The sequence below is a fragment of the Phragmites australis genome, chromosome 15, assembly GCF_958298935.1.
Source record: "Phragmites australis chromosome 15, lpPhrAust1.1, whole genome shotgun sequence".
In the NCBI taxonomy this organism is placed as follows: Eukaryota; Viridiplantae; Streptophyta; class Magnoliopsida; order Poales; family Poaceae; genus Phragmites; species Phragmites australis.
In genome coordinates, this window is record NC_084935.1 from 858,742 (window position 1) to 880,834 (window position 22,093).

General features: G+C 45.2%; 2 protein-coding genes and 1 long non-coding RNA gene across 3 annotated transcripts; all 3 read right to left on the reverse strand.

Moving 5' to 3' along the window:
- Positions 1 to 905: 905 nt before the first annotated feature.
- Positions 906 to 1,424, reverse strand: LOC133893100 (uncharacterized). The gene is made up of 2 exons (XR_009904445.1): positions 1,339 to 1,424; positions 906 to 1,276 (listed from the first exon to the last, which is right to left on the reverse strand). It is a non-coding gene; the product is annotated as an uncharacterized LOC133893100 (long non-coding RNA).
- An 895-nt stretch (positions 1,425 to 2,319) lies between these two features.
- On the reverse strand, positions 2,320 to 10,998 carry LOC133893101 (cytochrome P450 714B1-like). The gene is made up of 3 exons (XM_062334065.1): positions 10,497 to 10,998; positions 7,463 to 8,280; positions 2,320 to 2,915 (listed from the first exon to the last, which is right to left on the reverse strand). The coding sequence occupies exons 1-3, from the start codon at positions 10,789 to 10,791 to the stop codon at positions 2,502 to 2,504; spliced, it is 1,527 nt and encodes a 508-aa protein (XP_062190049.1). The 5' UTR covers positions 10,792 to 10,998; the 3' UTR covers positions 2,320 to 2,501.
- Positions 10,999 to 12,223: 1,225 nt separating this feature from the next.
- LOC133893102 (acid phosphatase 1-like) lies at positions 12,224 to 14,499 on the reverse strand. The gene is made up of 3 exons (XM_062334066.1): positions 13,970 to 14,499; positions 13,664 to 13,870; positions 12,224 to 12,812 (listed from the first exon to the last, which is right to left on the reverse strand). Exons 1-3 carry the CDS (start codon positions 14,362 to 14,364, stop codon positions 12,635 to 12,637), a joined length of 780 nt encoding a protein of 259 aa, XP_062190050.1. The 5' UTR covers positions 14,365 to 14,499; the 3' UTR covers positions 12,224 to 12,634.
- Between the last annotated feature and the right edge of the window lie 7,594 nt (positions 14,500 to 22,093).

Here is a 22,093-nt window from a genome sequence, read left to right on the forward strand (position 1 = left end):
GTGCACTGATTTGATGCTAATTAGGCCTAAGTTTGGTTGATACGAGACATAAACGCTAAAAAACATGATCATAAGCATTAATCTGAGTATAATTTAGACTTAATAACACATAATGGATCATAAATTAGGACTATTTGACCATTAATCCAGATAATTAAGCCTAGCTGTTTATAATTGACATCATCTGAACATGATAAAACTCGATTAAGCCAAATTAGGTTTGAGTTGGGGCTAATTAGGCTCTGATACCATTGATAGTTACTTAAGTTCATCTTAGATCATCATTAGTCCTAATGTCAGACACATCTAATTGTGGAAGTGTGTAGACATACCGTCATTCAGAGATACCATCTTGATGAGTTGAAAGGTTAAGAGTGTGATCGAGATGGAGTCGTTCTGATGTAGAGCGTCGGTGCAGTGTTGGTGTGATGTAGAGGTAGCTGAGCCTGGTGAAGCAAGCTAGCGCAGATGCGACGCATGTTGGCGACGGCAACAGCCTTTGCCTTGCTGCTGCGCACTTATGATCGTGTTAGGGTTTAAGCTGTGTGGGTAGGCTAAGGGCATGTTTGGTTGGACGCCGTATATTGCCGCACCTAAGGTTAGACGTCTGCTAAAGATGTGGCATGAATAAATTTGTGGCAAAATAGAGTTGTTTGGTTGGTTGCTAATCTTAGGTGAGTTGTGGCAAATTGATTATGGCAACTGTTTGGATTCCTACTATAATACTTGCCACTAGTTCCGTAAAAGCATGTGGCAATTGTGTGGTTGTAGCTAAACTTAAATACAATCACCCCAATTCATGAAGTGGTGATATTACAGGCCAAGCTCATATATACTATCTTCAACCGCTTATATACAATATATACAAATAGTGATATTTTCCCTTTTTTTTAGGAAAATGATAATTTCCTTAGAAAATAACGAACTTAATATTTATTCGAGTAAGCAAAATGGATCAGCCCACCAAAGAGCTTTCAAAGGCCGGCCCAACATTCTTCTCCCTCTAACTGATGACGCTGTATAGGTCATGCAAAGAGACAAAAAGAACACGGTAATCACAGAAATAAAAAAAAGCAATTACGAGCAGCAAATCCCTAACAATTGGCAAAACCCAGACTTCCTAAACCGGCCCATCACACCCTTCCAAGTCTCCTCCCTCTAGCTTTCTCAATCCCAAAAAATCACTTCCTCTTTCTATCGTTCCCCATGTTGAAAGAGAGATGGAGCCAGCAATAGCAGCAGACACAGACGTAGAGAAGACTTCATGTGGTGATAACTACAGGGATTAGAAAGGGTGAGTAGAGGAACCATGGAAGATGAGAAGGAGCAGCACCATACCTTTGAGTTGGTGAAGACTAGATTGCCCAGAGTGAAGTGAAGCAATCACCACAGGTCCCATGATGGGCTCAACCGTATCCACACATTGGAGGTTTTAATCGGAGAGGTACGACACCAGGGTTGGAATCTCGGTGGGCTGGCTGCACCCTTGCTGCCTTACGTGTTCCGTACACCGGTAAAACACATCTTTTTCTTGAAGGAGGCAGATTTGGAGATGGATTTTGAGGGGGTTGAGAGAGGAATTTGGTTAGGATGGAGAAGCAGATGATATTTGTGTGTGATGGAGAGAGATTTTGGTCTGGATTGGGGAGGGGCTGCAGATCGAGAGTGAGATATGGAGACGAGGAAGAGGAAGGGGAAAGAAGATGGCCGAGAGAAAAGGAAGAGAGTGCACGAGCTTCCAGATGCTTTGCACGATTTTTCTCCCTACGGGTGATTTTTTGCTTCGCGCCAAAATAGGAGGCGACCACAGCGTGCACATGTGTGCTGCGCCTAAGCCATCGCCACACATTTGGCAAAGAATGTTGTGGCCTGCGACGAAGCACCTTTAACTCGCCTAACTTTATTTGGCATGCCAAAGTGCGGTAGCGTAACAAGCGCATATCTAACTTGGTGTGGCAAGTTGCGGCGTCTAACCAAATGCGTCTTAAATCTCATGAGAACCTTAGCCTATGAGATACCGGCTCCTCCTTTTTATGTGGCGTAGAGCGAGACGGGACTGTAACCAATGGTTGGTTGCGCTTTCGATTAAAACACAGGATAAAGATGATGTAACTCTCTTTAACTCGGCAATTAGTTAAGATATGTGATACTTAGAGTCGAGATCAATTTAACATGAAGGACCATGGGGCCATCCGGGTCTTGCCTCACATGTAGCTCATGTCGCAGTCATTTGCGCCGTGACATGGGCAATGTCTGCAGAACTCTTTTTTTTGGAAGAATTTTTGGAGTGAAAACACCGACCTGAGAGAGTCTCCTTCGTTCCAAACCAATTCTCCAATCCGCACAGTGCAATTGCGCCGAGCCCAAACTCATTCCATCAACATCATCATCAGTACCAGATTATTAGGTGGGACGATATTTCCGTGTAAATCGGGCCCTAAACGTACGAAACAATCAGCCCATAGATTTCCGGTCTCCCACCAGGCCAAGTTAGCACTTGGCTACACGCTTTTCAGCACGAGTCGCACGCCGTGCTCCGGCTCCACGATGAGCCTGAGCGCCGGTGAGTGCTTGTAATCCGGCGACAGCCTCAGCTCGAACCTGGAGAGCACGAGCGCGAGCAGGACCTTGAGCTCGGCCATGGCGAAGCCCTGCCCGAGGCAGGTGCGCGCGCCGGCGCCGAACGGTAGGTACGCATGCGGCTGCGGCCGCGCGGCCGCGAACCGCTCGGGGCTGAACTCCCGCGCGTCGGCGCCCCACAGCTCCTGGTCCAAGTGCACCGACAAGACCGGCACGTAGATGTTCACGCCCGCCGGCACGCGCACACCGCCGAGGGTGATGTCGCGCAGCGCCTGGCGCGACACGACCGAGCCGGCCGGGTACAGCCGTAACGTCTCCTGGATCACCATCGTCAGCTGCAATATTCGGGCACACGGTCAGATCAAAGCACGTACGGTACGTTCATGTATGCATGGCACTGTAATTGACTTGTAATTGTTAGAATATATGAGTTTAGCTTATTATATCTGTATAATTCTAAATAAATTTTAAAGGCTCCATCATATGAGGAACGTGTGTTTCTTTAGTCCATCTTGCTATTTGAGGTGGAGGGAGATCAACTTAAAAGGGTTTCTATTCTCAAGCAGCGAACTGTATATCATGAAGCAATATCATGACTATAAGATGGTTGATAATCGATCGGTAGTCGAGCAGGTTCATGAGATTCAATGCATTGTAAAAGAATTCGAGCTCTTAAAGTGTACCTTACTGATAAGTATGTGGTTGGGGGTATCATTGTCAAATTACCTCCCTCGTGGAGGAATTTTGACACTGCTCTAAAACACAAGAGATAAGATATTTTTGTTGAAAGTTTGATCGCGTCTCTTGATATTGAAGAGAAAGATCGAGCTAAGGATATACATAACAAATGAGGCGATGGACAGCCCAACGCAAATGTAGTGCAATAATCCTCTAACGGCAAGTACAAAAAGAAAAAATAACAAGGTTAAACAAACCACCAACTTCAAGAAGAAGAATATGAATAAAGATGATAAAGCTTGCTTCATGTGCGGTGAGGTTGGCCATTGGGCCAAATATTGTTGAGACCACAAAGAAAGAAAGGTTAGTCAAGAGAAGAACACCAAATCTGTCAACGTGACCATTGAAAACACTGGAGATGAAACTAGTGGGTACGATAATCTACCTAATGTTCTTTCAGTGAATCAGTCTACTAGTTGGTGGATTGATATTTGGGCTAATGTACACGTTTGTGCTGAATATTCTCTTCTTACCAGGCCGCTCGAGATTCTTCCATCTTATTGGGGAATAGATCTCATTCTTATGTTCATGGTAATTGTACGGTAGATCTGAAGTTTACTTCGAGAAAGATAGTGCAGCTGAGGAACATATAGCATGTCCTTCGATAAACAAGAATCTAGTTGGCGGTTCCCTTCTGTATAAAAATAGGTTTAAGGTGGTACTTGAGTCCAATAAAGTTGTTCTGTCAAAACATGAACTTTTTATTGATAAAAGACTATGAGTGCGGAGGATTGTTCCACTTTTCTCTTTATGGTTTCTGTAATAAATCTGTGAACCATATTTGTGGCAGTATTAACAGAGATGAGGCTAGTGTTTGGCACTCACGGTTATGTCACATAAACTTTGGTTGTATGACTCAGTTTTCCAGCTTGAATCTAATTCTGATTTTTTTTCCGTTGTTAAAGGTTCAAAATAACAAAATTGTATACAATCTAAGCAAACTTAAAAGCCTCACAATGCAGTCGAGGAGAGAAATTTGGTAACATTAGAAATCATACATTCAGATCTTTGCAAGATGAATTGTGTGTTGACGAATGGTGGAAAAATATATTTCATGAATTTAATTGATAATATATCTAGATTTTGTTATGTGCATTTGTTGAAATATAAATATGAGGCTCTAGACTACTTTAAGATCTATAAGGCAGAAGTTGAAAATCAATTGGAAAGAAAAATCAAAAGACTTACGTTGGATCGTGGTGGAGAATATGTCACGAGTGATTTCGACTTATTCTGTAAGGAACATGAATTATTCATTAGAGAATGCCTCCCTATTCGCCCCAATCAAACATGGAATTATTCTCAAGGTAGGCACGGTACCGTTGTGGAGGCAAAACCATTGCTCTCGATGGCCGTCCTGGTCTGCAACCGGGCCGTGTAAAAATACCTAAAGAGATCAAGGCATAACTCAACCCCGATAAAGTTCTCAGACATGTGAGCAAAAACGCTCAACATGATGATGAAATTGGGATTGAGGTGGTGGTGGCAAATTTAGTAGAAGATGATGACGGTGGAGAAGAATTAGGAAAAGGACGGCATGAGGCCAGCCAAAAAGAAAGAGCGAACATCACGATCTCCCCATGCGAGGAGCAGACACTTCCTCCCCCAGGCAGATCCCGAAGAGAGACGGAGAGGGAGTAGACGGTTATCGTACATCTGCTTTAGCTTCGTCGCAGTGCACCTGGACTTATGAAAATCTAGCTCTTTATCGGTGTGCGACGCCATCTACGGCGATGGGGGTGGCTGCTAGAACATGGGTAGAGATGGGGACGAAGGGCTCTAAGCGCTACGGCCTGGGAGCTGTGAGAGATGGCGAAAGGATTTTGTGGGCAAGTTTAAGATTTCCAATTTATAAGATCGACGAGATATCCGCAACCAACGCGCGGAGCCCAACCATCTCAAAATTCGAAAGGCCACGTGTAGGGGGCTAAAAAATTCACTTAGGTTTGACGGAAGTTAATGTATCTCTCCCATGACGTTTTCTCGCCCCCCCCCCCCCCACGTTGTCTCTCTCTCTCTCTCTCTCTCTCTCTCTCTGGAAGTTTAAAACCTCCCGGCACGAAAGTGGACTGTGTTGACGACCACTCTCAGGGTCGCTCGTGTTGACCTAGGTCCCAGGTGGCAAGACCAGTTCTACCCATGACCACATGACAAACCGCTCAGACCACCACATATGTGAGGAAGTTTGGGGGCTACTGTCAGTGTATAGAATATGGGGTCTCTTGTTCTATAGTCACACATCTGGCAATTCTAGTTGGCAGAAGATTTTTTCTCAGATCAGGGTCCCATCGCGCGACCAGTCTGTGCTCACGCGACCAGCCTACGCCTTTGCGACCAGGATCCTTACCACAGAAGGAAATCCAGAGACCAGCCTTCACTGATCGCGGGGTAGGGACTCACCAAACCAGTCTATTCTCATTAAGTGCTTTCCACTCAAGTGTCTTTCCTTCCCAAGGCACTCCTCCATGGCGAACAGTTCGTGGCCAGTACAGAGGTGCCATGCCCCATCTCGTACTGTTAAATGCTACGGGACGGGCTCGTAGGCGTGGCAGGCTGCTTCACAGGCGTGTGTGCGAGACCAGTGATGGGACAGGGCAGGCCAACTGAAAGAGGTGAGGTGAGCATGGAGGTGTCCGACAGATGGGACGGGCTCGATAGTATATTTAGAGCAAAAGAGGCCCACTTGTAAGTTCTACCTCTCTCTGGTATATAAAGAGAGGAGGACTCGGCTTGTAAGGGGGGGACCAGTTTCGAAATACTGATAACCAAATACACAAGATGTAGGGCTATTATCCTTCTGGAGGTCTGAACCTGGATAACCCTCGTGTTCTTGAGTTCATAGCATACGCGCCCCTCCACCGATACATTCTGGAATCATTGTCAGGGATTAACCCTCGATAACTTGCAATTCAAGACTTCATCAATTGTCTAAGTTGTGAATGAGTATAAATTGATGTTCTAGGTGGATGTTCAACTTAATAGTCTTCACTGAAATACTGATATATCAAACGATATTAAGAAAAAGGAAAATCTTCGTAGGACTTTGAAATCTTACGGGGGATTGTTAGAATATATGGAATTAGTCCATTATATTTGTATAATTCTAAATAAATCTCAAATACCTAACCATGTGAGAGATGTGTGTTTCTTTAGTCTCACCTTACTAGTTGAGGTAGATGAAGACCAACTTAAAAGATTTTCTCTCATCCACTCATTAAGCATGTGTATATGAGAGGACTAGAAGAATATACGCGTGCTCGCTCGCCTCATCGGGCTAGGCCGTGGCGAGGGCGGAGGGCGCGGGCATGTGGCACATGCGTGAATGGTCCACTAAAATCGGACCTGGTTGCTTGCGCAGGTGCAGTCTTATTTTGCCATTTTATTTATTTTTGTTGCGTGGGCAAACGGATAAATATATAAAAATCGTGTCGATCAAGACTACGATCGTGGTGGCATAACTGACTCCGATCATGGTGCGTCTCAACCGCGTGACTCTCCTTCTATATATATCTCCTAGCCGTCACACAAAATATAGACGAGAGTTGCATACACACAATTAGGGTTTTGCCAATTTCTATCTGCTACGTTGTCGCACGTAGTCTACTCCATCCCGCTGCGTCAGCGTGCACCGACGAACGGAAGAGCATGTCTTCGGAACCTCTCACCCTAGGGATCCTGCACTGAGAGAGGGCGAATAATGTTTTTAGGAAGCGCTCGTCATGACTGCTCACGATCTGCTTCCTCTACATCATCGCGATCTACTTTAACTAATTCGTCTTTGTCATCGCCTATTGGATTGATATCACGGTGGCCTATGCATCGACTACTTCATATTCGTCATCGTCTACTGCATCGTGCATCAATATCGCGGAGGCATCTGCATCTCACGTTGTCATCAGGTACGTACGTAAATCCTACTCGAGTACCTAGTCAAGTACATCTGTTGGTTGAATAACTATTCGAATATCTTATTGAAGACATACTCTAATCGAGGCTTGTTGTTACTTGTGGAATCCTACTCGTGGCTAGTTGAATTCAGTCAGGAGCTAGTCAGGACTAGTCGATATTTTTTTTTTCAATGTTCTTCTTTATGCTATATTAAAAATTAAATTAAATATAAAAGTACTACTATTTTCAACAGTACCTTCTTCATCTTCCGGAGAGACGTGAAGTCCGGTGCCGCGGCGGCGCACGCCTGCTGCACCTCGTCACGCACCCGGTCCTGCCACTCCGGGTGCAGCGCCAGGAGCATCATGCACCAGGCGGCGGTGACCGCCGTGCTCTCGTACCCCGCGAAGTAGATGTTCTTGCAGTTGTCCACGATGAAGTTCTCCGCCGCCGCACGGTCGCCGGAGCTCGCCGCCCTGCGGAGCATCGCGTTCGGTAGGTTCCTATGGTCGTCCCCGCTCTCCCTTGCGACGTCCAGCATCAACTGGCGCACCATCCTGTTAAGCCTCCATGCCTCTCGGTTACTCCTCGTCGGGAAGAAACTCAGGCCGGTCAGCTCAGCCAGCAAGTTCGTCTTCGACACCGTCTTCTGCAGCTCCCTGATCATCGCAAAGATCTCCTTGCCTTTCACGTAGCTGCTCCCGAAGCACGTCCTGGAGATCACGTCGGCGGAGTAGGCCCTGAAGTCGTCATCGATCTTGAGCTCCAAGACGCCTCCACTGCCGATCCTGTCTTCCCATGACTTCACCAGCGCGCGCGCCGAGTCCACCATGAGATCCACCATGCCCTTGACCTTGTCGGGGTAGAACTCGGGGGCTATGAGCCTCCGCTGGTACGCCCAGGCCTCGCCGCTTGACTTGAGGATGCCGTCGCCGAAGAGCGGCCGGTGCGTCACCTTCATGTACGAGCTCTTGCCGAGGTCCAGCGACAGGCAGAGGCTCAGGTCCCGGACCACATCCTCCCGGCTGACGTGAAGGAACACCATGTTTCCGATCGAGTACGTGAATATCGGGCCTGCACACAATCAAGAGCGCAGTTAAAATCGATCCACCAGTAATTTATGAAATTAAAACTTCCACTGGATCACCGATAGCTAATCAGCCGGAAATCCAAGATGACGATCGTGGATTCACAGTGCGTTGCACGCACGTTTGATTTGACCCTTGAGAGACAGAAAGATGCCAGAATTTCGTTGCGTGGCAGATTGGAAAGTGCTAGCAGGCTAGCTACCAAACGATCCTCCACTCACGCATGAACGCGTGATCGATGCGTCTGAGAATCGGCAAGTACTGCAACTTTTGGCAATAGGACAAAGGAGAGCAAATCAAAGTGCAGTGCACTGCAATCTCTGATTCACTTTTCGCTGCTGGACCAGATCGACATGAGCAGCAAAGGAGCCAAGGACAGACAGCACCTTGTCGCTTGTGGGCGGCGGGAGGATCAGATCAAAACCAGATGGTTAGATTGATCTCAGGTGAGCCGCGCGGGGCCGGCGGCGGGCGGCGACGGCGACATGGCAGCGAGACATCGTTTCGGTAGGGTCAGGCAGTGGCGCGTCCATGTGTCGTGCGCCCATGGGTGCCCCCGTGTGGGGTGGCTAGGTGATCCAGACGGCCAGTTCATTCATCTAGCTGGCTAGCAGCTAGCTACCTTATCGGGTTATCGGCCACCCTGTCTTAGCAGAAAACAGTAAGAACTTACAAAAGCTGCGGCATGAGATTTATATATATATATATATAGACCGGAGGTGAAAGGCTGGCTACCTTCACCTGATGAACTTTCAAGCCACCGTCAACAATGACAATATCGTGCGTCCTTATCTCTATCTTGCCTAATGCTTATATTGTTTATGTAATACGCAGGCATGGACTAATCTTTTTAATAGAATCCTGAAAAAGGACAGCACTAGCTCAGTGGTCATTAATTGCTATGTACTCGCTGGAGTCAAAGAATACTTGAAGTTTTTATCATGGCACAGTCTTCAATGAAACTTTGACCACTATTTTTTATGTGAAGATATTTATAAAATACAATAAATTAATACGATTATGAAAATATTTTTCAAGAAAAATCTACATATGATTTTTTATATTTTTAAACTAAATATATTAAAAGTTACTGATAGTTTCAAAAGTTGGCCGTATCTTGTTAAAAACTAAAGTATTTGAGAGGGGAGGGAGTATCGGGCAAATCCATGGTTTGTTGAAGTACTCACGGAGTGACAAGAATGAAAAGCTCAACAAATCGTATCTCTTGTGTGGTAGGCACATACATGATTTGACACAAATATCACAACCTAAAGGTTGCTGCTCTCTTTCAAAAATATACCTCAAAGATTTGGATTCTGATGGCAAAGAAAGCCAGACACTAGCTACCGCACAATTGTTTTCAGAAAAAAGCACTATGAATATATACCACTCAAGCTAGGTTGAATGGATCAAAAGGGGCGCGTGGGACTAGTTTAATCGTTCGGTGTAGCAATGTTCGTGCATTGGCGAATCAGTTAAAATGGTATTGAGAGTTTGTTTGGTAGAGCTTTTTCTGATTTAAATAAATTTTTGAGGAAGTGATTACGTGACTAAAAGTGATTCTACAGTGATTCTCTAGAATAAACTATACGGATGAAGTGATTCTATGCAGTTAGTGAATCAGGAGAAGCTGTTTTTTTAGCTCTCTAATTTCTAGTTTATTTCAAATATCGATGTCACAGATTTCACTCATAGAGCTAAAAGTTGAAAGCTACTGTTTATCAGAACTCTCCTGATTTTAGCTAAGAAGTTGCTTTATAAGCTCTGCAAAACAGGCCGTGAATCTTTGTTTTTCTCCTTTTGGACCAGATTGCTATTCGCCATGAAACATGTCTAGCTAGCTACTAGTTAGTATAGCCAGATTAGTTCACACTGCTATTCAACCATTGTTTCTTCTTTCAGATCAGACTGCTATTTCTGTACAGGCAGCAACCATATACCCCTTTCGATCAATAATGTAGTGGTTTTATTCCGACATTTCTTCTACTCAAATGTATAAAGCACCATGCGAGATCGATCAATATATATGCAATGTTTTTTACTTGTTAACCATCAAATTTTGGCTCTTGCTGGGGGGAAACCATCAAGATTTGACTACATCTAAAGGCATGGTCAGTAGTACTGCTCGATCGAGGTAAGCATCCAACCAATCGTAGTCCATGCATGAACCGCTAAACCTTAATCTGAGGCGTAATTGCGTACCGTACTCTTTCCTCCACTTCTCGTACGCCGGAAACACGGCCGGGCGGTAGTCGTGCACGATGCCTCGGTGCCCAGACGCTGCCGCCGCCGACGGTGCCTTCACGCCGGCCGCCGCCTGGCTCATCTCGGTGCTGTTGCCGTAGGGGAATGAAGGGCGCGGCCCGCCGATGCCTTGGCTCCTCAGCGCGGCGCGCACCCTCCCGGGCGCCAGCCAGAGGACGTGGTAGAGGTACAGCGCCAGCGTGCAAGCCCCCACGCAGCACAAGGTCGCCGCCGCCACCATCTCCACCTCCATCTCCCTCTCTTCCTCCGGTACACCGCCGTTGCAGTCGCCGATGTGCAGAGTGCAACTCAAGGGAATGGGGATTGCTCGGGAGACCGATCCATATATTTAGGCAGACTGCTGCTCTGCGAGACTGCAACAGGCTCAGTGGGGACGCCAACTTTGGCGATACTTTCTCGTGCAGCTCGGGGCTGCTGCACCTGCACGGCGCATAGAAATGTAAGACCCAAAAAAATGCGCTTAGTCACGTACGATTTATTTCAGCCGTCTATCCTTCTCAATTGATACATATATATTATTTGAACTCTACAACTTTTCTTTAACTAATTTTTCATGAATAATTCTGATAAGTCGGGTGCACAGGACCATGTGCAGAGGTAGGTAACGGGTGCCGGGCTTGATGGAACGGATGTCGCGGTCTCCTTCATATGCTGCTGTTGCTGGCCGGGGGCCGCTCGTTTCGCCAGGAGGGAAATATCGAGAGCATGAAAGCGATTTTGCCACATATTTTTCATCCTTGTTCCTCTCATGGACAGGGAGGGGAACAAATCTTTGTTGCTTTTAGGACGCGATTACTTGCGCGACTAGCATCCGACGGATAGCTACATGTGCAGAATGATTCACATCTTGCCGGATTCACCTGCCTCCTACAGTGGATGTATAAGCATTTGCGCCATCATTTCTTATGGTACTAGCAAAATTGTCCGCCCAAATTGCATGACTAGTTTAAAATTAATTATTTCCTTTATCGAAGAGATAGGAAGATAATTACTTAATCTCTATAAATTGTGGGAGAATTATTTCTCTCCATAAATCAGGCAAAGGGGGCTAGGTGGAGAGTGGCAGGACCATCCTAAAGCCCTAAGTCATTAGATGGCGCAGTAGACCATCAAATCGATATAAACTATTAGTAGATAGAATGAATTAGATGATGCAAACCAATATAAACTATTGGATAAAATGAATCAGATGATACAAATCGATGCGTATACACTAAACGAGATGGACGTATAAAGTGGGAGAATCTATATAATAACTTCTTTAGGATTTATAAGACGTTGCTCTGGAAAAAAATTCCATCTGCATCAGCAACCGTACCTTTTCAGAATCGGCATGGTCAAGTCCCACAGTTCACACATGGGCTTCAACCCAGATGTCTACCTCAGCCTTACCGTGAATTCTAGAACTCTTAACCAATTTTTTTAAAAACAAAAACTAACCAGTGTAAACTGATCATCGGTTCTTGCAGAGGTGGAGGGTTCTACTCAATCCTGATGAATAGACCATCATGGAGCTAACCTTTGGGTGCTTAAGGGTGAGCGACGGCTGTTGTAATCTGTGTTGCAATAGTTGTAATCTTCGTGCTTTTATCGTTAGCTGGTGTTTTAGCTGGTTGTCTCATGTTTTTCTACTTGTTTTGTTCTTTCTTTGCGTCTATATTAAATCATTTTTTTCTTTCAATATAAGCCGAAGAAATCCTTGTTAAAAAAAAACTGATCATCCGTAACTTTTTCATGTGGAATCTGAAGCATATTTTGATAAAGTTTTATTTTTAGCATCATATCGTCCGTACCTAATTTTGGATGGATTCACACGTAGCTAGCAAACAAAGCAACCTACGTGATGACGACCCATGCTGCAAAGCCGTGCTGCACAGCACGCTTCGGTTCTCACATCATGTCTGCAGAAACCGCCCAAATTTTGAAACTTTGTCAGTATCCTCAAGCTACTTGGAACAGCTCGTTTCTTCGTCAGGCCACTGTTCCCTTATGCAAGGCCACTATAGCGCCAGACTGCCAAGTATACGTACATGCAACTACCAACGCGCTCGATCTCAAGGTTGACGAGTACGCGATCATGGCACGAAATACATGGGGTTGGGCACTTTGAACACGCGTTCGCCGGTGCAGTCGCCCTGCAGGTCGCTCCACTGGTCGCCGACGTTGCCGCGGATCCGGTACCCCTCCTCCACCAGCTGCCTCCTCATCGCCGACTTGAACGCCACCGAGCTCTGCCCACGGTAACCCGCACCTCTGCATCGCACATGAACATATCAACATCAGCATAATGCATGTTTGTTACAAACCTTGGTGCTGATTGAAGGCACAAATCGTCGATTATTGCAGTTAAGTAACCTAGCTGCCCATACAATTAATAATGTGATCCTGATTTTTTCTTCCACTGCACCGTGTTGCAGGAATCGTCGTCAATTGTCGAGGGCGATGCCAAGATAGACACCGGTCTATTACAGATTTTCAGTACGTGACATATGACACAACGTGTCTTGCCATTTTAAGCTGGTCGATTCATGATAGGAGCCTTACTTCAATTTTAGGCCTTTAAAGTGTATTAGGCTAAATCAGGCTCGTTTACAAGGGATAGTGTAGGCTTCAATAAAGTCCATCATAATTAGCCTAAAAGAGTTTGGGCTTTTTTTTTGGCTCAATCTTGTACTGTTCCATCGTCGTAACTTTTATATTTTCCTCAACACTTTTATGCACATACAACATGCATCTTTTTTAATGAAGGACATAGGCTCTATACCAACCGGACATTAAATATATATATATATATATTTTATAAATATGAGCACATGTGTCAAATCTAGAATTTAAATCTGAATAAATAGGTTCCACCACAGGAACCATAACCAACTAAACTATGCTTAGTTAACATACAACGTGCATCGTAGGAAGAGCGTGCTCATGCTTCGAGGTGATCGTGAGTTTATAACTTTATTCATCTGCATAACTCTCGTAAGTCGTGACCTCAGGAAGAAACAATACTCAGGTTTACTTTGGCAGAATCAGAATAAGGTCCGTGCATATTACCGGTAGTAACGGTTGAACAAGCAATCAAATCAAGCTAGAAGAAGTATCTATACCTCATGATGAGCCGGTCGTATCCCGAGAAGCCGGCAGCGACCAAATTGGCGGCTGTGCTCGAGCCCAGAGTCTCTTCATCCCTCCCCGTCACAAGGAAGACCCTGAACCCTTCGCCTTTCAGCTTCTGGAACAGCTGCTGCATCGCAGGTATCCCCGGGCAGATCCCTCTGCTCGCCCACATCCTGAACGCCACCGGATCATACGCCCTGCGGGATCGAAGCCAAGTTACAACACATCTGCCACCACGACTCGATCCATATCCATAACAATTATTGGGTCATTGCTTGGATGATCCATGCACGTACCCGAACTGCTTTGCCTGGTAATACAGCAGGTTGGACAGGCAGGTGTCGTCGACGTCGAGGACCCACGCGTCGAGGCCGTCGGCGCCGGCGGGCGCGATCTCGGCTGCGTAGGCGGCGGCCTGGTCCGCGACGCTGCCCACGTCCCAGCGGTACTGGCCCCAGGCCATGTAGCCCTGGACGTAGCCCACGCACGGCGGAGGCACAACGCGCCACCCCTTGGCGTTGTTGGCCTCCACCATCACGCGCCAGCTCAGGCAATAGGGGTCGTTCCACCCGCCGCTCGGCGGCCACAGCCACGGCATCCCCTCGGCTGTCTCCAGCAGGATGCTGAAGCACGGTACGACGACAAGCGTCGTCAAGAGCTTCCACCGGTGAGCCGCCATCGAGAGCACCATCGGAACCAGCTTGCGGCGTTCGTCGTCAACGGCGATCACTGCTCAGCCTAAGAGAGAGAGTGCACTCTGATGAGCAAAGCGGCAGCTGGTGCATGGGTTTTATAGGCACGTACGCCATCGCTCGACGACCTTCTGGTCGACATTGTCCTGTGGAAAAGCAAGCTGCTGCGTGCGGATTAAAGCACGCATGATCTCAGCGATGAATTAGGAGAGAAAGATATCGTCCAAATGGGTTTCTGCCTCAGCTCGTGCAATACGCGCCACTTGCACGCACCGTCGACGCTCCGGCGACGCGACATGTGGACTCAGCCACGGCTCCGGTAATCTCTGTTCTCGATCGACTGCTTTCTGCAAACAATTGTGGCATGACGCCGAACGACAGGAATGCACATGCAGTACTAGAAATAGTAATCGTACCACCGAAAGATCGATACGACGTTTCAGTGAGAGACGAGATAGAGAATTAGAGGTTGCTGATGCATGCGATGCCACCGTTTTTCCTAAAGTGGTTCGTCAGTGGGCGTTGTTGGCGTAGGACCATCCTAGGCTAGGCTTGCTCCTGGCTATCTGAAAGGAATCAAGGGAGAAGAGAAAGCAGGAACGAACCTAGTAGTCGCCATGAAATATTTGCAAGTTGACATTCGGTGCAAAGCCAAGAAGCTTCGTGCTACTGCAGTACTGGGAACCAAGCAAAAAAGCAGTGACCTAAACTCCTCAATTGTCGCTCCTTGCTGGGTACCGGTACTACACTACCGCAACTACTAATGTTTTTCAAGTTTGTAATCCACATAAGCGGGGACAATGCACATGATTGTGTCTTATTCTTGCCGGCAAGACGCAAGAGGAGGGTTTATAACAGGTTGATGATCTGTCAAAGTGCTCATCTTGTTTTGAAGTACCTGACATATTTTGATGGATTACTCTCCTCTACGGGTGCTGCTCTCAGATCATTTTGGTTGGTGGCCTTCAAGATTATTTGTAGTTGCTTTAAGTCGTCGGATCTTGCAAGCCGCAATAGAGCGGTGTTACTGTGGTTTCTCCTCTCAATTAGATCATGCAGTCGCTTTTGGCTGTTATTTGTTATGTTTGCTCTTGCGATGGATCTTAACTCGTTTTGTTGCGTGATTTTTGCTTGGTTTATCCTTAATTAATCGAGCACTTCAGTCTATCGGGCTTTATTTTTATTAATATAACAAGCAACTCCCATGTCGATTTAGTTTTAAAAAAAATTGTGTCTTATCCTGCTTGCATCGGCGGGCACAAAGGGGAAGACAATGAAAATCTTTTGTTTTGTACTACCGGCGGCAAGGTCAAATTGAACCAGAGTCAAATGGAACGAAAAGATTTGGTGCTTATTGGACGTGTTACCACTGAGCAAAAGGGGGCATGGGTAAATTGAAACACGAACAGAGGAGTCCACTCAGCATTAGTGGCTGCAAGACAGTGTTAGTCAATTACAGCTATCGCATTTGACTCTGATGCGCCAAAGCTATTAGATACGGTATGCTTTGCAGATTGCATGCACATGGTGGTTGGAACAGGGCACGTTATGGATCATCCAAATCGCAAAAGCCTAGCGGAGGAGTCCTGTGCAGCAAGAACACAGAGGACAGAACACGCGCGCGCTTACGAGGAGCCAGATACCAATGCAAGTTGCTGCAGACGACCTCGATCGAGTAGGGAAAAGAGCACTGTTGTCGCCTTGATCCGGACGGACGTGCACAGAAAGAGATCAGGTTCGGACGTCTGAACGAGCCATCCGAAACATTTTGAAGGAGAACTTCAGAACGATCAAGGTGCCTGCCCTTTTTTGGAGGAAGCACAGTACAGGTTAGGCACGACCAGGAAAAGCGAGCGCAAGGAAGGAGCCGACGAAGGTGCTGTACATTTCGCCAGGCCTATTATATTTAGTCCTGGGCTGTATCTACGCAAGAGGCGACTTTTTAACCCGGACAAGGATAACGCGCGACCCCTCCTCTCTTTCTTTCTAAGCCATCAACTGCATGCATGCAACTCATGTCAACCGTTTGATTTGCATAGAATGGGGAAAACAATCAGATGGAAACAGACATGTCTCTTTGGTGATGATGTCAGCATACCAGCCGTTGCCCGTTTCGAGTTTTATTGGCACTATTGTTTTCTATTTAACTAGCAAGGGTTCGTGCAAATAGATTTGTTTTAATATTTTATTTTTATCATAATCCCACCGCTAGCTACTTACTATCCAAGTAATATAATTTTTTACACTTAAATATTAATTTTTCAATTCAATTTAATCATAAATTTAGAGTCTGTTTGTTTGAGCTTCTGCTTCTGGCTTCTCTGAAAAGCTATGTTTCTGTCTTTTCTGAAAAGCTGATTTTGAATTTTAGCTGAATTTTTTAACTTCTCAGCACACTATTTTTCAGAAAAGCTATTCTCAACTAGCTTATCAACTTCTAGTTCATATCCTCTAAAATAGATTTCTGGCTTCTCCAAAAACCACTTTTTAGCAAACTCGTTTATTTGTGCTTCTGGCTTCTGAGCTTCTGACAGAAGCAGAAACCAGAAACAGCCAGAAAAATAAAATCCCTTAGTGTTCTTGGTGATCTCCATTAATTTCAGAGACCAACTTAGCCTACTTGGTAATGTATACATTAAGGTCTTGGTGAGACTGATCTGTCATGGTGATGAAGATGATGTATGAATTGTTTTAAATAAAAATGCTAATCTACCATGAAGAGAGACCCGTCTAGGAGCCCACTATCTAATGATTTGTCTTTTCACACATAAATCTTGATTATTTACCAAGTGCTATGGCAAGCAAACATGAAGAGAAGCTGACCAGTAAATTTTGGGTAGCACGAAGATTATTTATGCTTCACGAAATACATCATCTATTTTTTTCCAAACGGAAGGTATGAGGATTATCGATTTTATATTAGAAAAAAATATAGAAAATAAAAGTTAATGTCTGTGGCCGATACCACCACTTAAAAAGAAAGCAACACGGCCTAGCCCTCACTGATCATCGATTAGGAGCAGGACTGAAGATCACAACGACTACTCTTGGCCTAATAATGTAAAATCGTAAGCTAAACAGCGCTGATAAATCTCCTCCTTAATCTGGTGTGCCAACTGTGCAGCTGATAGTCGAATATTTTTGAAGATTCTCTGATTCCTTTCTTTCTAAATATTCCAAAAAATATATAGATACGCCGTTAAAAGCTTTTCGCTGTTGTCATTAGATCTTTTTCCGTATCTAATGTCACCATCGCCTAATTGATGTGTACTCTCCTAGATCCGACAAATTTTAGAGGTTTAGCCATGTGATGAGTTACTTTCACACTTTCTTTATAAAGAAGTAATTTTTATATAGATAGAGTGTGATCTTATTCTCTATTCGGCATAGCTTGCATGTTAGAGCGTGGGGCCATTCTCTGTGTCAAGATTGTTGGAAGTACACCATCTATTTGCATGTTAAATACTCGATGTAGCATTGAAGAAAAGAGTTTAGAGACTACACGTTTACCTTTTTTAGAGCATTTGCCAGAGGGCTCCAAGATTACTGGAGTGCAGACATGACAGCAAGCGCTGCCTTTTTGCTCGAGTGCTCTTCATCTCACTGTTAATGACGCTTATGTAGTTTTGTGTGTAATGATACTTGGCTAAGATGGTGATGTAGATGTCATACGTTTAAATACCCTCGCACTGCATTTCAGCTTCTGCTTGCTCTTAAGTCTTGCCGGCGGCAGTGTTGTCGAAGTAGCAGAGCATGGCAAGGGGCGGACGATAGCGGTAGCGCATGCTTTCTCCATGCGAGAGCTTGAGCAGCACCCTGTTGCGCGCCATGCAAAATCGACACCTTCATCTTTCTGACTTCCCGTCGCTGGTACGATGTTGATAGCCTGATGCTCGTCAACGTCGGGACCAAGAACGCGTGCAGCACAGGTCAGTGACCTGCAACATGGAGCAGATGCCGCTGGGCGCGAAGTTCAGCTGGTCCTTCATGCTCCCGCTTCTCCCCGTCTCTGAAGGCCTTCTCGTAGGGCTCCTTGTCCTGGAACTCGCCCCACATGCTGTAGCAGACGGGCTGGTTATTGTTGGTGTTATCTCGGCTAAAAAAAAAAAAAAAAATCCTAACTGGCTCTAACATCTCGGTGGCCCTAGAGTGAAATAAAAATATAAGGCTACCATAAAGAAAATAGTATTTATATTTTAATTTAATTTAAATATCTTATATATTTAGAAGTTCATCACAAAGACAACGTTATTTGGTGACCACGGTAACACATTAAGAAGTAAAATTATAGCACTTGATACTTAAACAACACTTTTTTATAGAATATTGTAATACCAAAGCATGAAAGGAGCTCATCCTCCCTTTATTCATTACCTACAAAACAAACAAACCATTTTACGAGTACAAGTGCACGATGATTATTTAAAACAATTCCTTCTATCATTTTTAGACGCAAAGTCATTAATGATGGTATCAACAAGGAATTCAAGATTTTCTCTCTTATAGACCCCTTTTCAACTAAAATGTTGCTTGCTTTGTCATCGAGATTATCCCAATATCTTGGATCATAAATATCTATGGCAAAGGTTAGTTGTTCATCAACAGTTCTGTATCAGATGAATTAGCTAAGTTTTATGATCACTAAGATTATTTTCACCTTCATTGATGTCATTATGCTTATCTAAATTTTCATTAGGCCGTTGCTCAACGGTAACTATGGCTAAGTCCTCAGCATCTTTAGATGAACCTGTATTACTCTAAAAAATTTATCAATGGCGCCCTTTTAGGATTGTATCAAGTCATCTACTTATTTTCTCCTTTTCCTTTTGTTACATCCAGACAAAGACTTTTCAAGATGACATGTTACCATAAGACAGTAAATGTAACCATACAAGAATTACATTTAAATAAGGAACAAAAGCACCTCAAACGACCAGAAGATGGAGGCTTCAATCGCGGGACATTTCATAGTTGGAAAATGACCTGAAAAAAAAAGAAAATAAAATTATTCAGATTTCAACCGCCGTTGTGCTGCATCCACGTTTGCCGCTACCTGCGCCATCGCCAGCCCTAACTCCACCAACAACGGTCTGACTACGCGTCTGCACCTCACTCGCCAACGACTAAACCATGCCCTCGGCAGCTCAGCCCACAATGACTGGTGAAGGAAGAGGTGAATTGGTGATTTATTTAACAGGGAATCAAGCCTCAAGTAAGGAAGGGCAAGAATTAGCATCTTGTATGCAATGACTAATTGACTGATTACGGAGTAGGACTGTTGCAAATTGAAGTAATTTAAGCCTTGAAATTTAAATCTTCTCCATTAATTGCAAGACGGTTGCTGCGGGAAAGATAAAAGAGGATTGGGGATTTTGATTCAGATAGCGGATTGGAGATTCGGGCGGTGAGCGCACAGCATGGCTGCACGGGATTCAGAGGGGATTAAGAGAGAAGAAAAGAGGAATGGCCGCAGCCACACATGCTACAGAGGGATTAAGAGAGAAGAGAAGAACCGAAGAGGCACTGTCGCATAGGCTTCAGGCTACCTAGGTCGCACGAAAGCAAGCCTGCACAGAAGAGACTAAGAGAGAAGAGAAATACATATACATGTATAGGGTCAGGGTATACATACTTGGGCCCTCTAACTTTTGGAGGGCCTAGGCCATCGCCCCTACTACCTTTGCCCAAGGCTAACGCTAATCCTAACTGAACCGAGGCTTTATGGGGAGCATTGGCTCAACCACGTGCCATGATGGGGGTCAAACAACAATTGATTGTGGTACTAGGTCAAACAACACCATATATAAAGGGGGACGGCAGGGCCTCACGGGTTAAGTCTACCTAGTGAGGCTAACGTCATCTAGACACACCTAAACCCTAGCACCGATCCTAAGAGCGTTGGATCAACACTAAGGCCTATGACTACATTGATCACATCACCGCGTCGGTGACCACACCTTCATCGACCAGCTTCATTGCTCATCCTTAACCGAAAAGTACCCTATCGTGGCTCTAAACTGACAAAACTGCAAGCCATCAATGGCATCGTTTAGCTTGGGTATGTACTCGCATTTCCGCATTAGATGGGTGTTCAACCTTAAAGTCTAGCAATTATGATATATAGATGAAATTAGGACTAACAGTTCATGGTTGACACTGTGGTAGAACACAACGTTCTTCAACTCCGGTAGGTTGTGGTCGGCACCAAGGAGCTCGTCAATGTCGAACCGCTTTCGCCACAGTACCATTTACATTAGCATTGCCATGGCCTCCTTCACTGTGAACTCACATGCACGCAGGAACTTGAGCAGCAATGACTTGCCATTATCTTCTTGTGGATTGCAGATACACCCAACAAGTATGGGGCCAAATCGCGGCATGGCTTGCTCAAGCTGCCATCGACCCGATCCAATGGCCACATTCAGATTCGGTCCATGAATGGTGGACTGCCATTGCTAATGTCCATTAGACTCCGCGGGAAGGAGTTCAATTGCTCATCATGCTCGTTTCCTAGGAGATATGGAAGGAGCAGAATCGACGTATTTTCGACCATCGAGGGCAGCCCACGGGACAAATCGTCCAAATTATCAAGGATGAAGCCACTCTTTGGACTTTTGCAGGGGCATGCCACCTTGGGTGCCTAATAGCGCGAGAATAGGATTTCATCATTGGATTGGGGATTTGCTGGGCTCCCTGACCTTGCATTTTGCTTTTTTGCTTTTGCAACTCTTTGTTTATAGCCAGTTGGGCTTTCTTCTATTTAATACAACGGACAATCCTCCTACTGCTTTCATTTTAAAAAAAGCAATTGTCTGTGCACTCGTCGGCGGTGGCACAACCAAGATACATTCCTCCTTTGGCTCGGCCACTGGCGCCAGGCGACCTTAGCTTCATCTTCCTCATCGACGGTGGGTGGATCCATCATCCATCCTACAAGATGATAGGTTGTGGGTTCCCCTATGCCCCCCTACGAACTCACGCAATCTGATAGCTCAGTGCAATCTCTCCGCTAGCAAGACCAAGGCAGAGCGTGCCACCTCGTCTGCGTCAACGTGCCATTGAACTCGCCTTGGCCTACGACTGCAGGTTAGCGGTGGATGGGAAATCTATTTTTTCTACATGGGGGAGGGGGAGTGCCTCCTCACTGCGACCGATTGCGCCATCACCTCCTTGTCAAAACCGAGCACATTCGAAGCCCATCTCCAACCACTTGCTAGTTGGTTCTTGCATTGTTCCACGCTCCTAGCCTCACGCTTGCCGTAGTTGCATCGTGCTTTTGGCCACACACTTTCTGTCGTCACGTCGTGCTCTTCTTCTCTTGCTTAAGATCCCCATGTCTCTCCCGTCTTCCACATGGGAAGAAAACAAATTAGGAAGAATATTTAATAATTGTCGGTCTCTTTCTAGCTATATTGGATACGATTTGCCATAAGTTATAGTTATATTTTAATACTGCTATTACATATATTAATCAATCTCAACCATTATAATTATAACCCATGTTATTCAATGGTGTAGATCTTTCTCCTTTTTCATCGATTAATGTGGTAATTTCTAGGTCTTTAGAGTGAGGGAGGTGACTCCTTTTAACTTTCTTATACTCAGATAATAGATGAACTTTACAAAACCAGATCCCGATTGCATATATGTATAAAGTTGGTATCAACTTCGGTGAATATTACATATCAACTTCGTAAAAAGTTGGTATCAACTTCAGTGAATGTTACA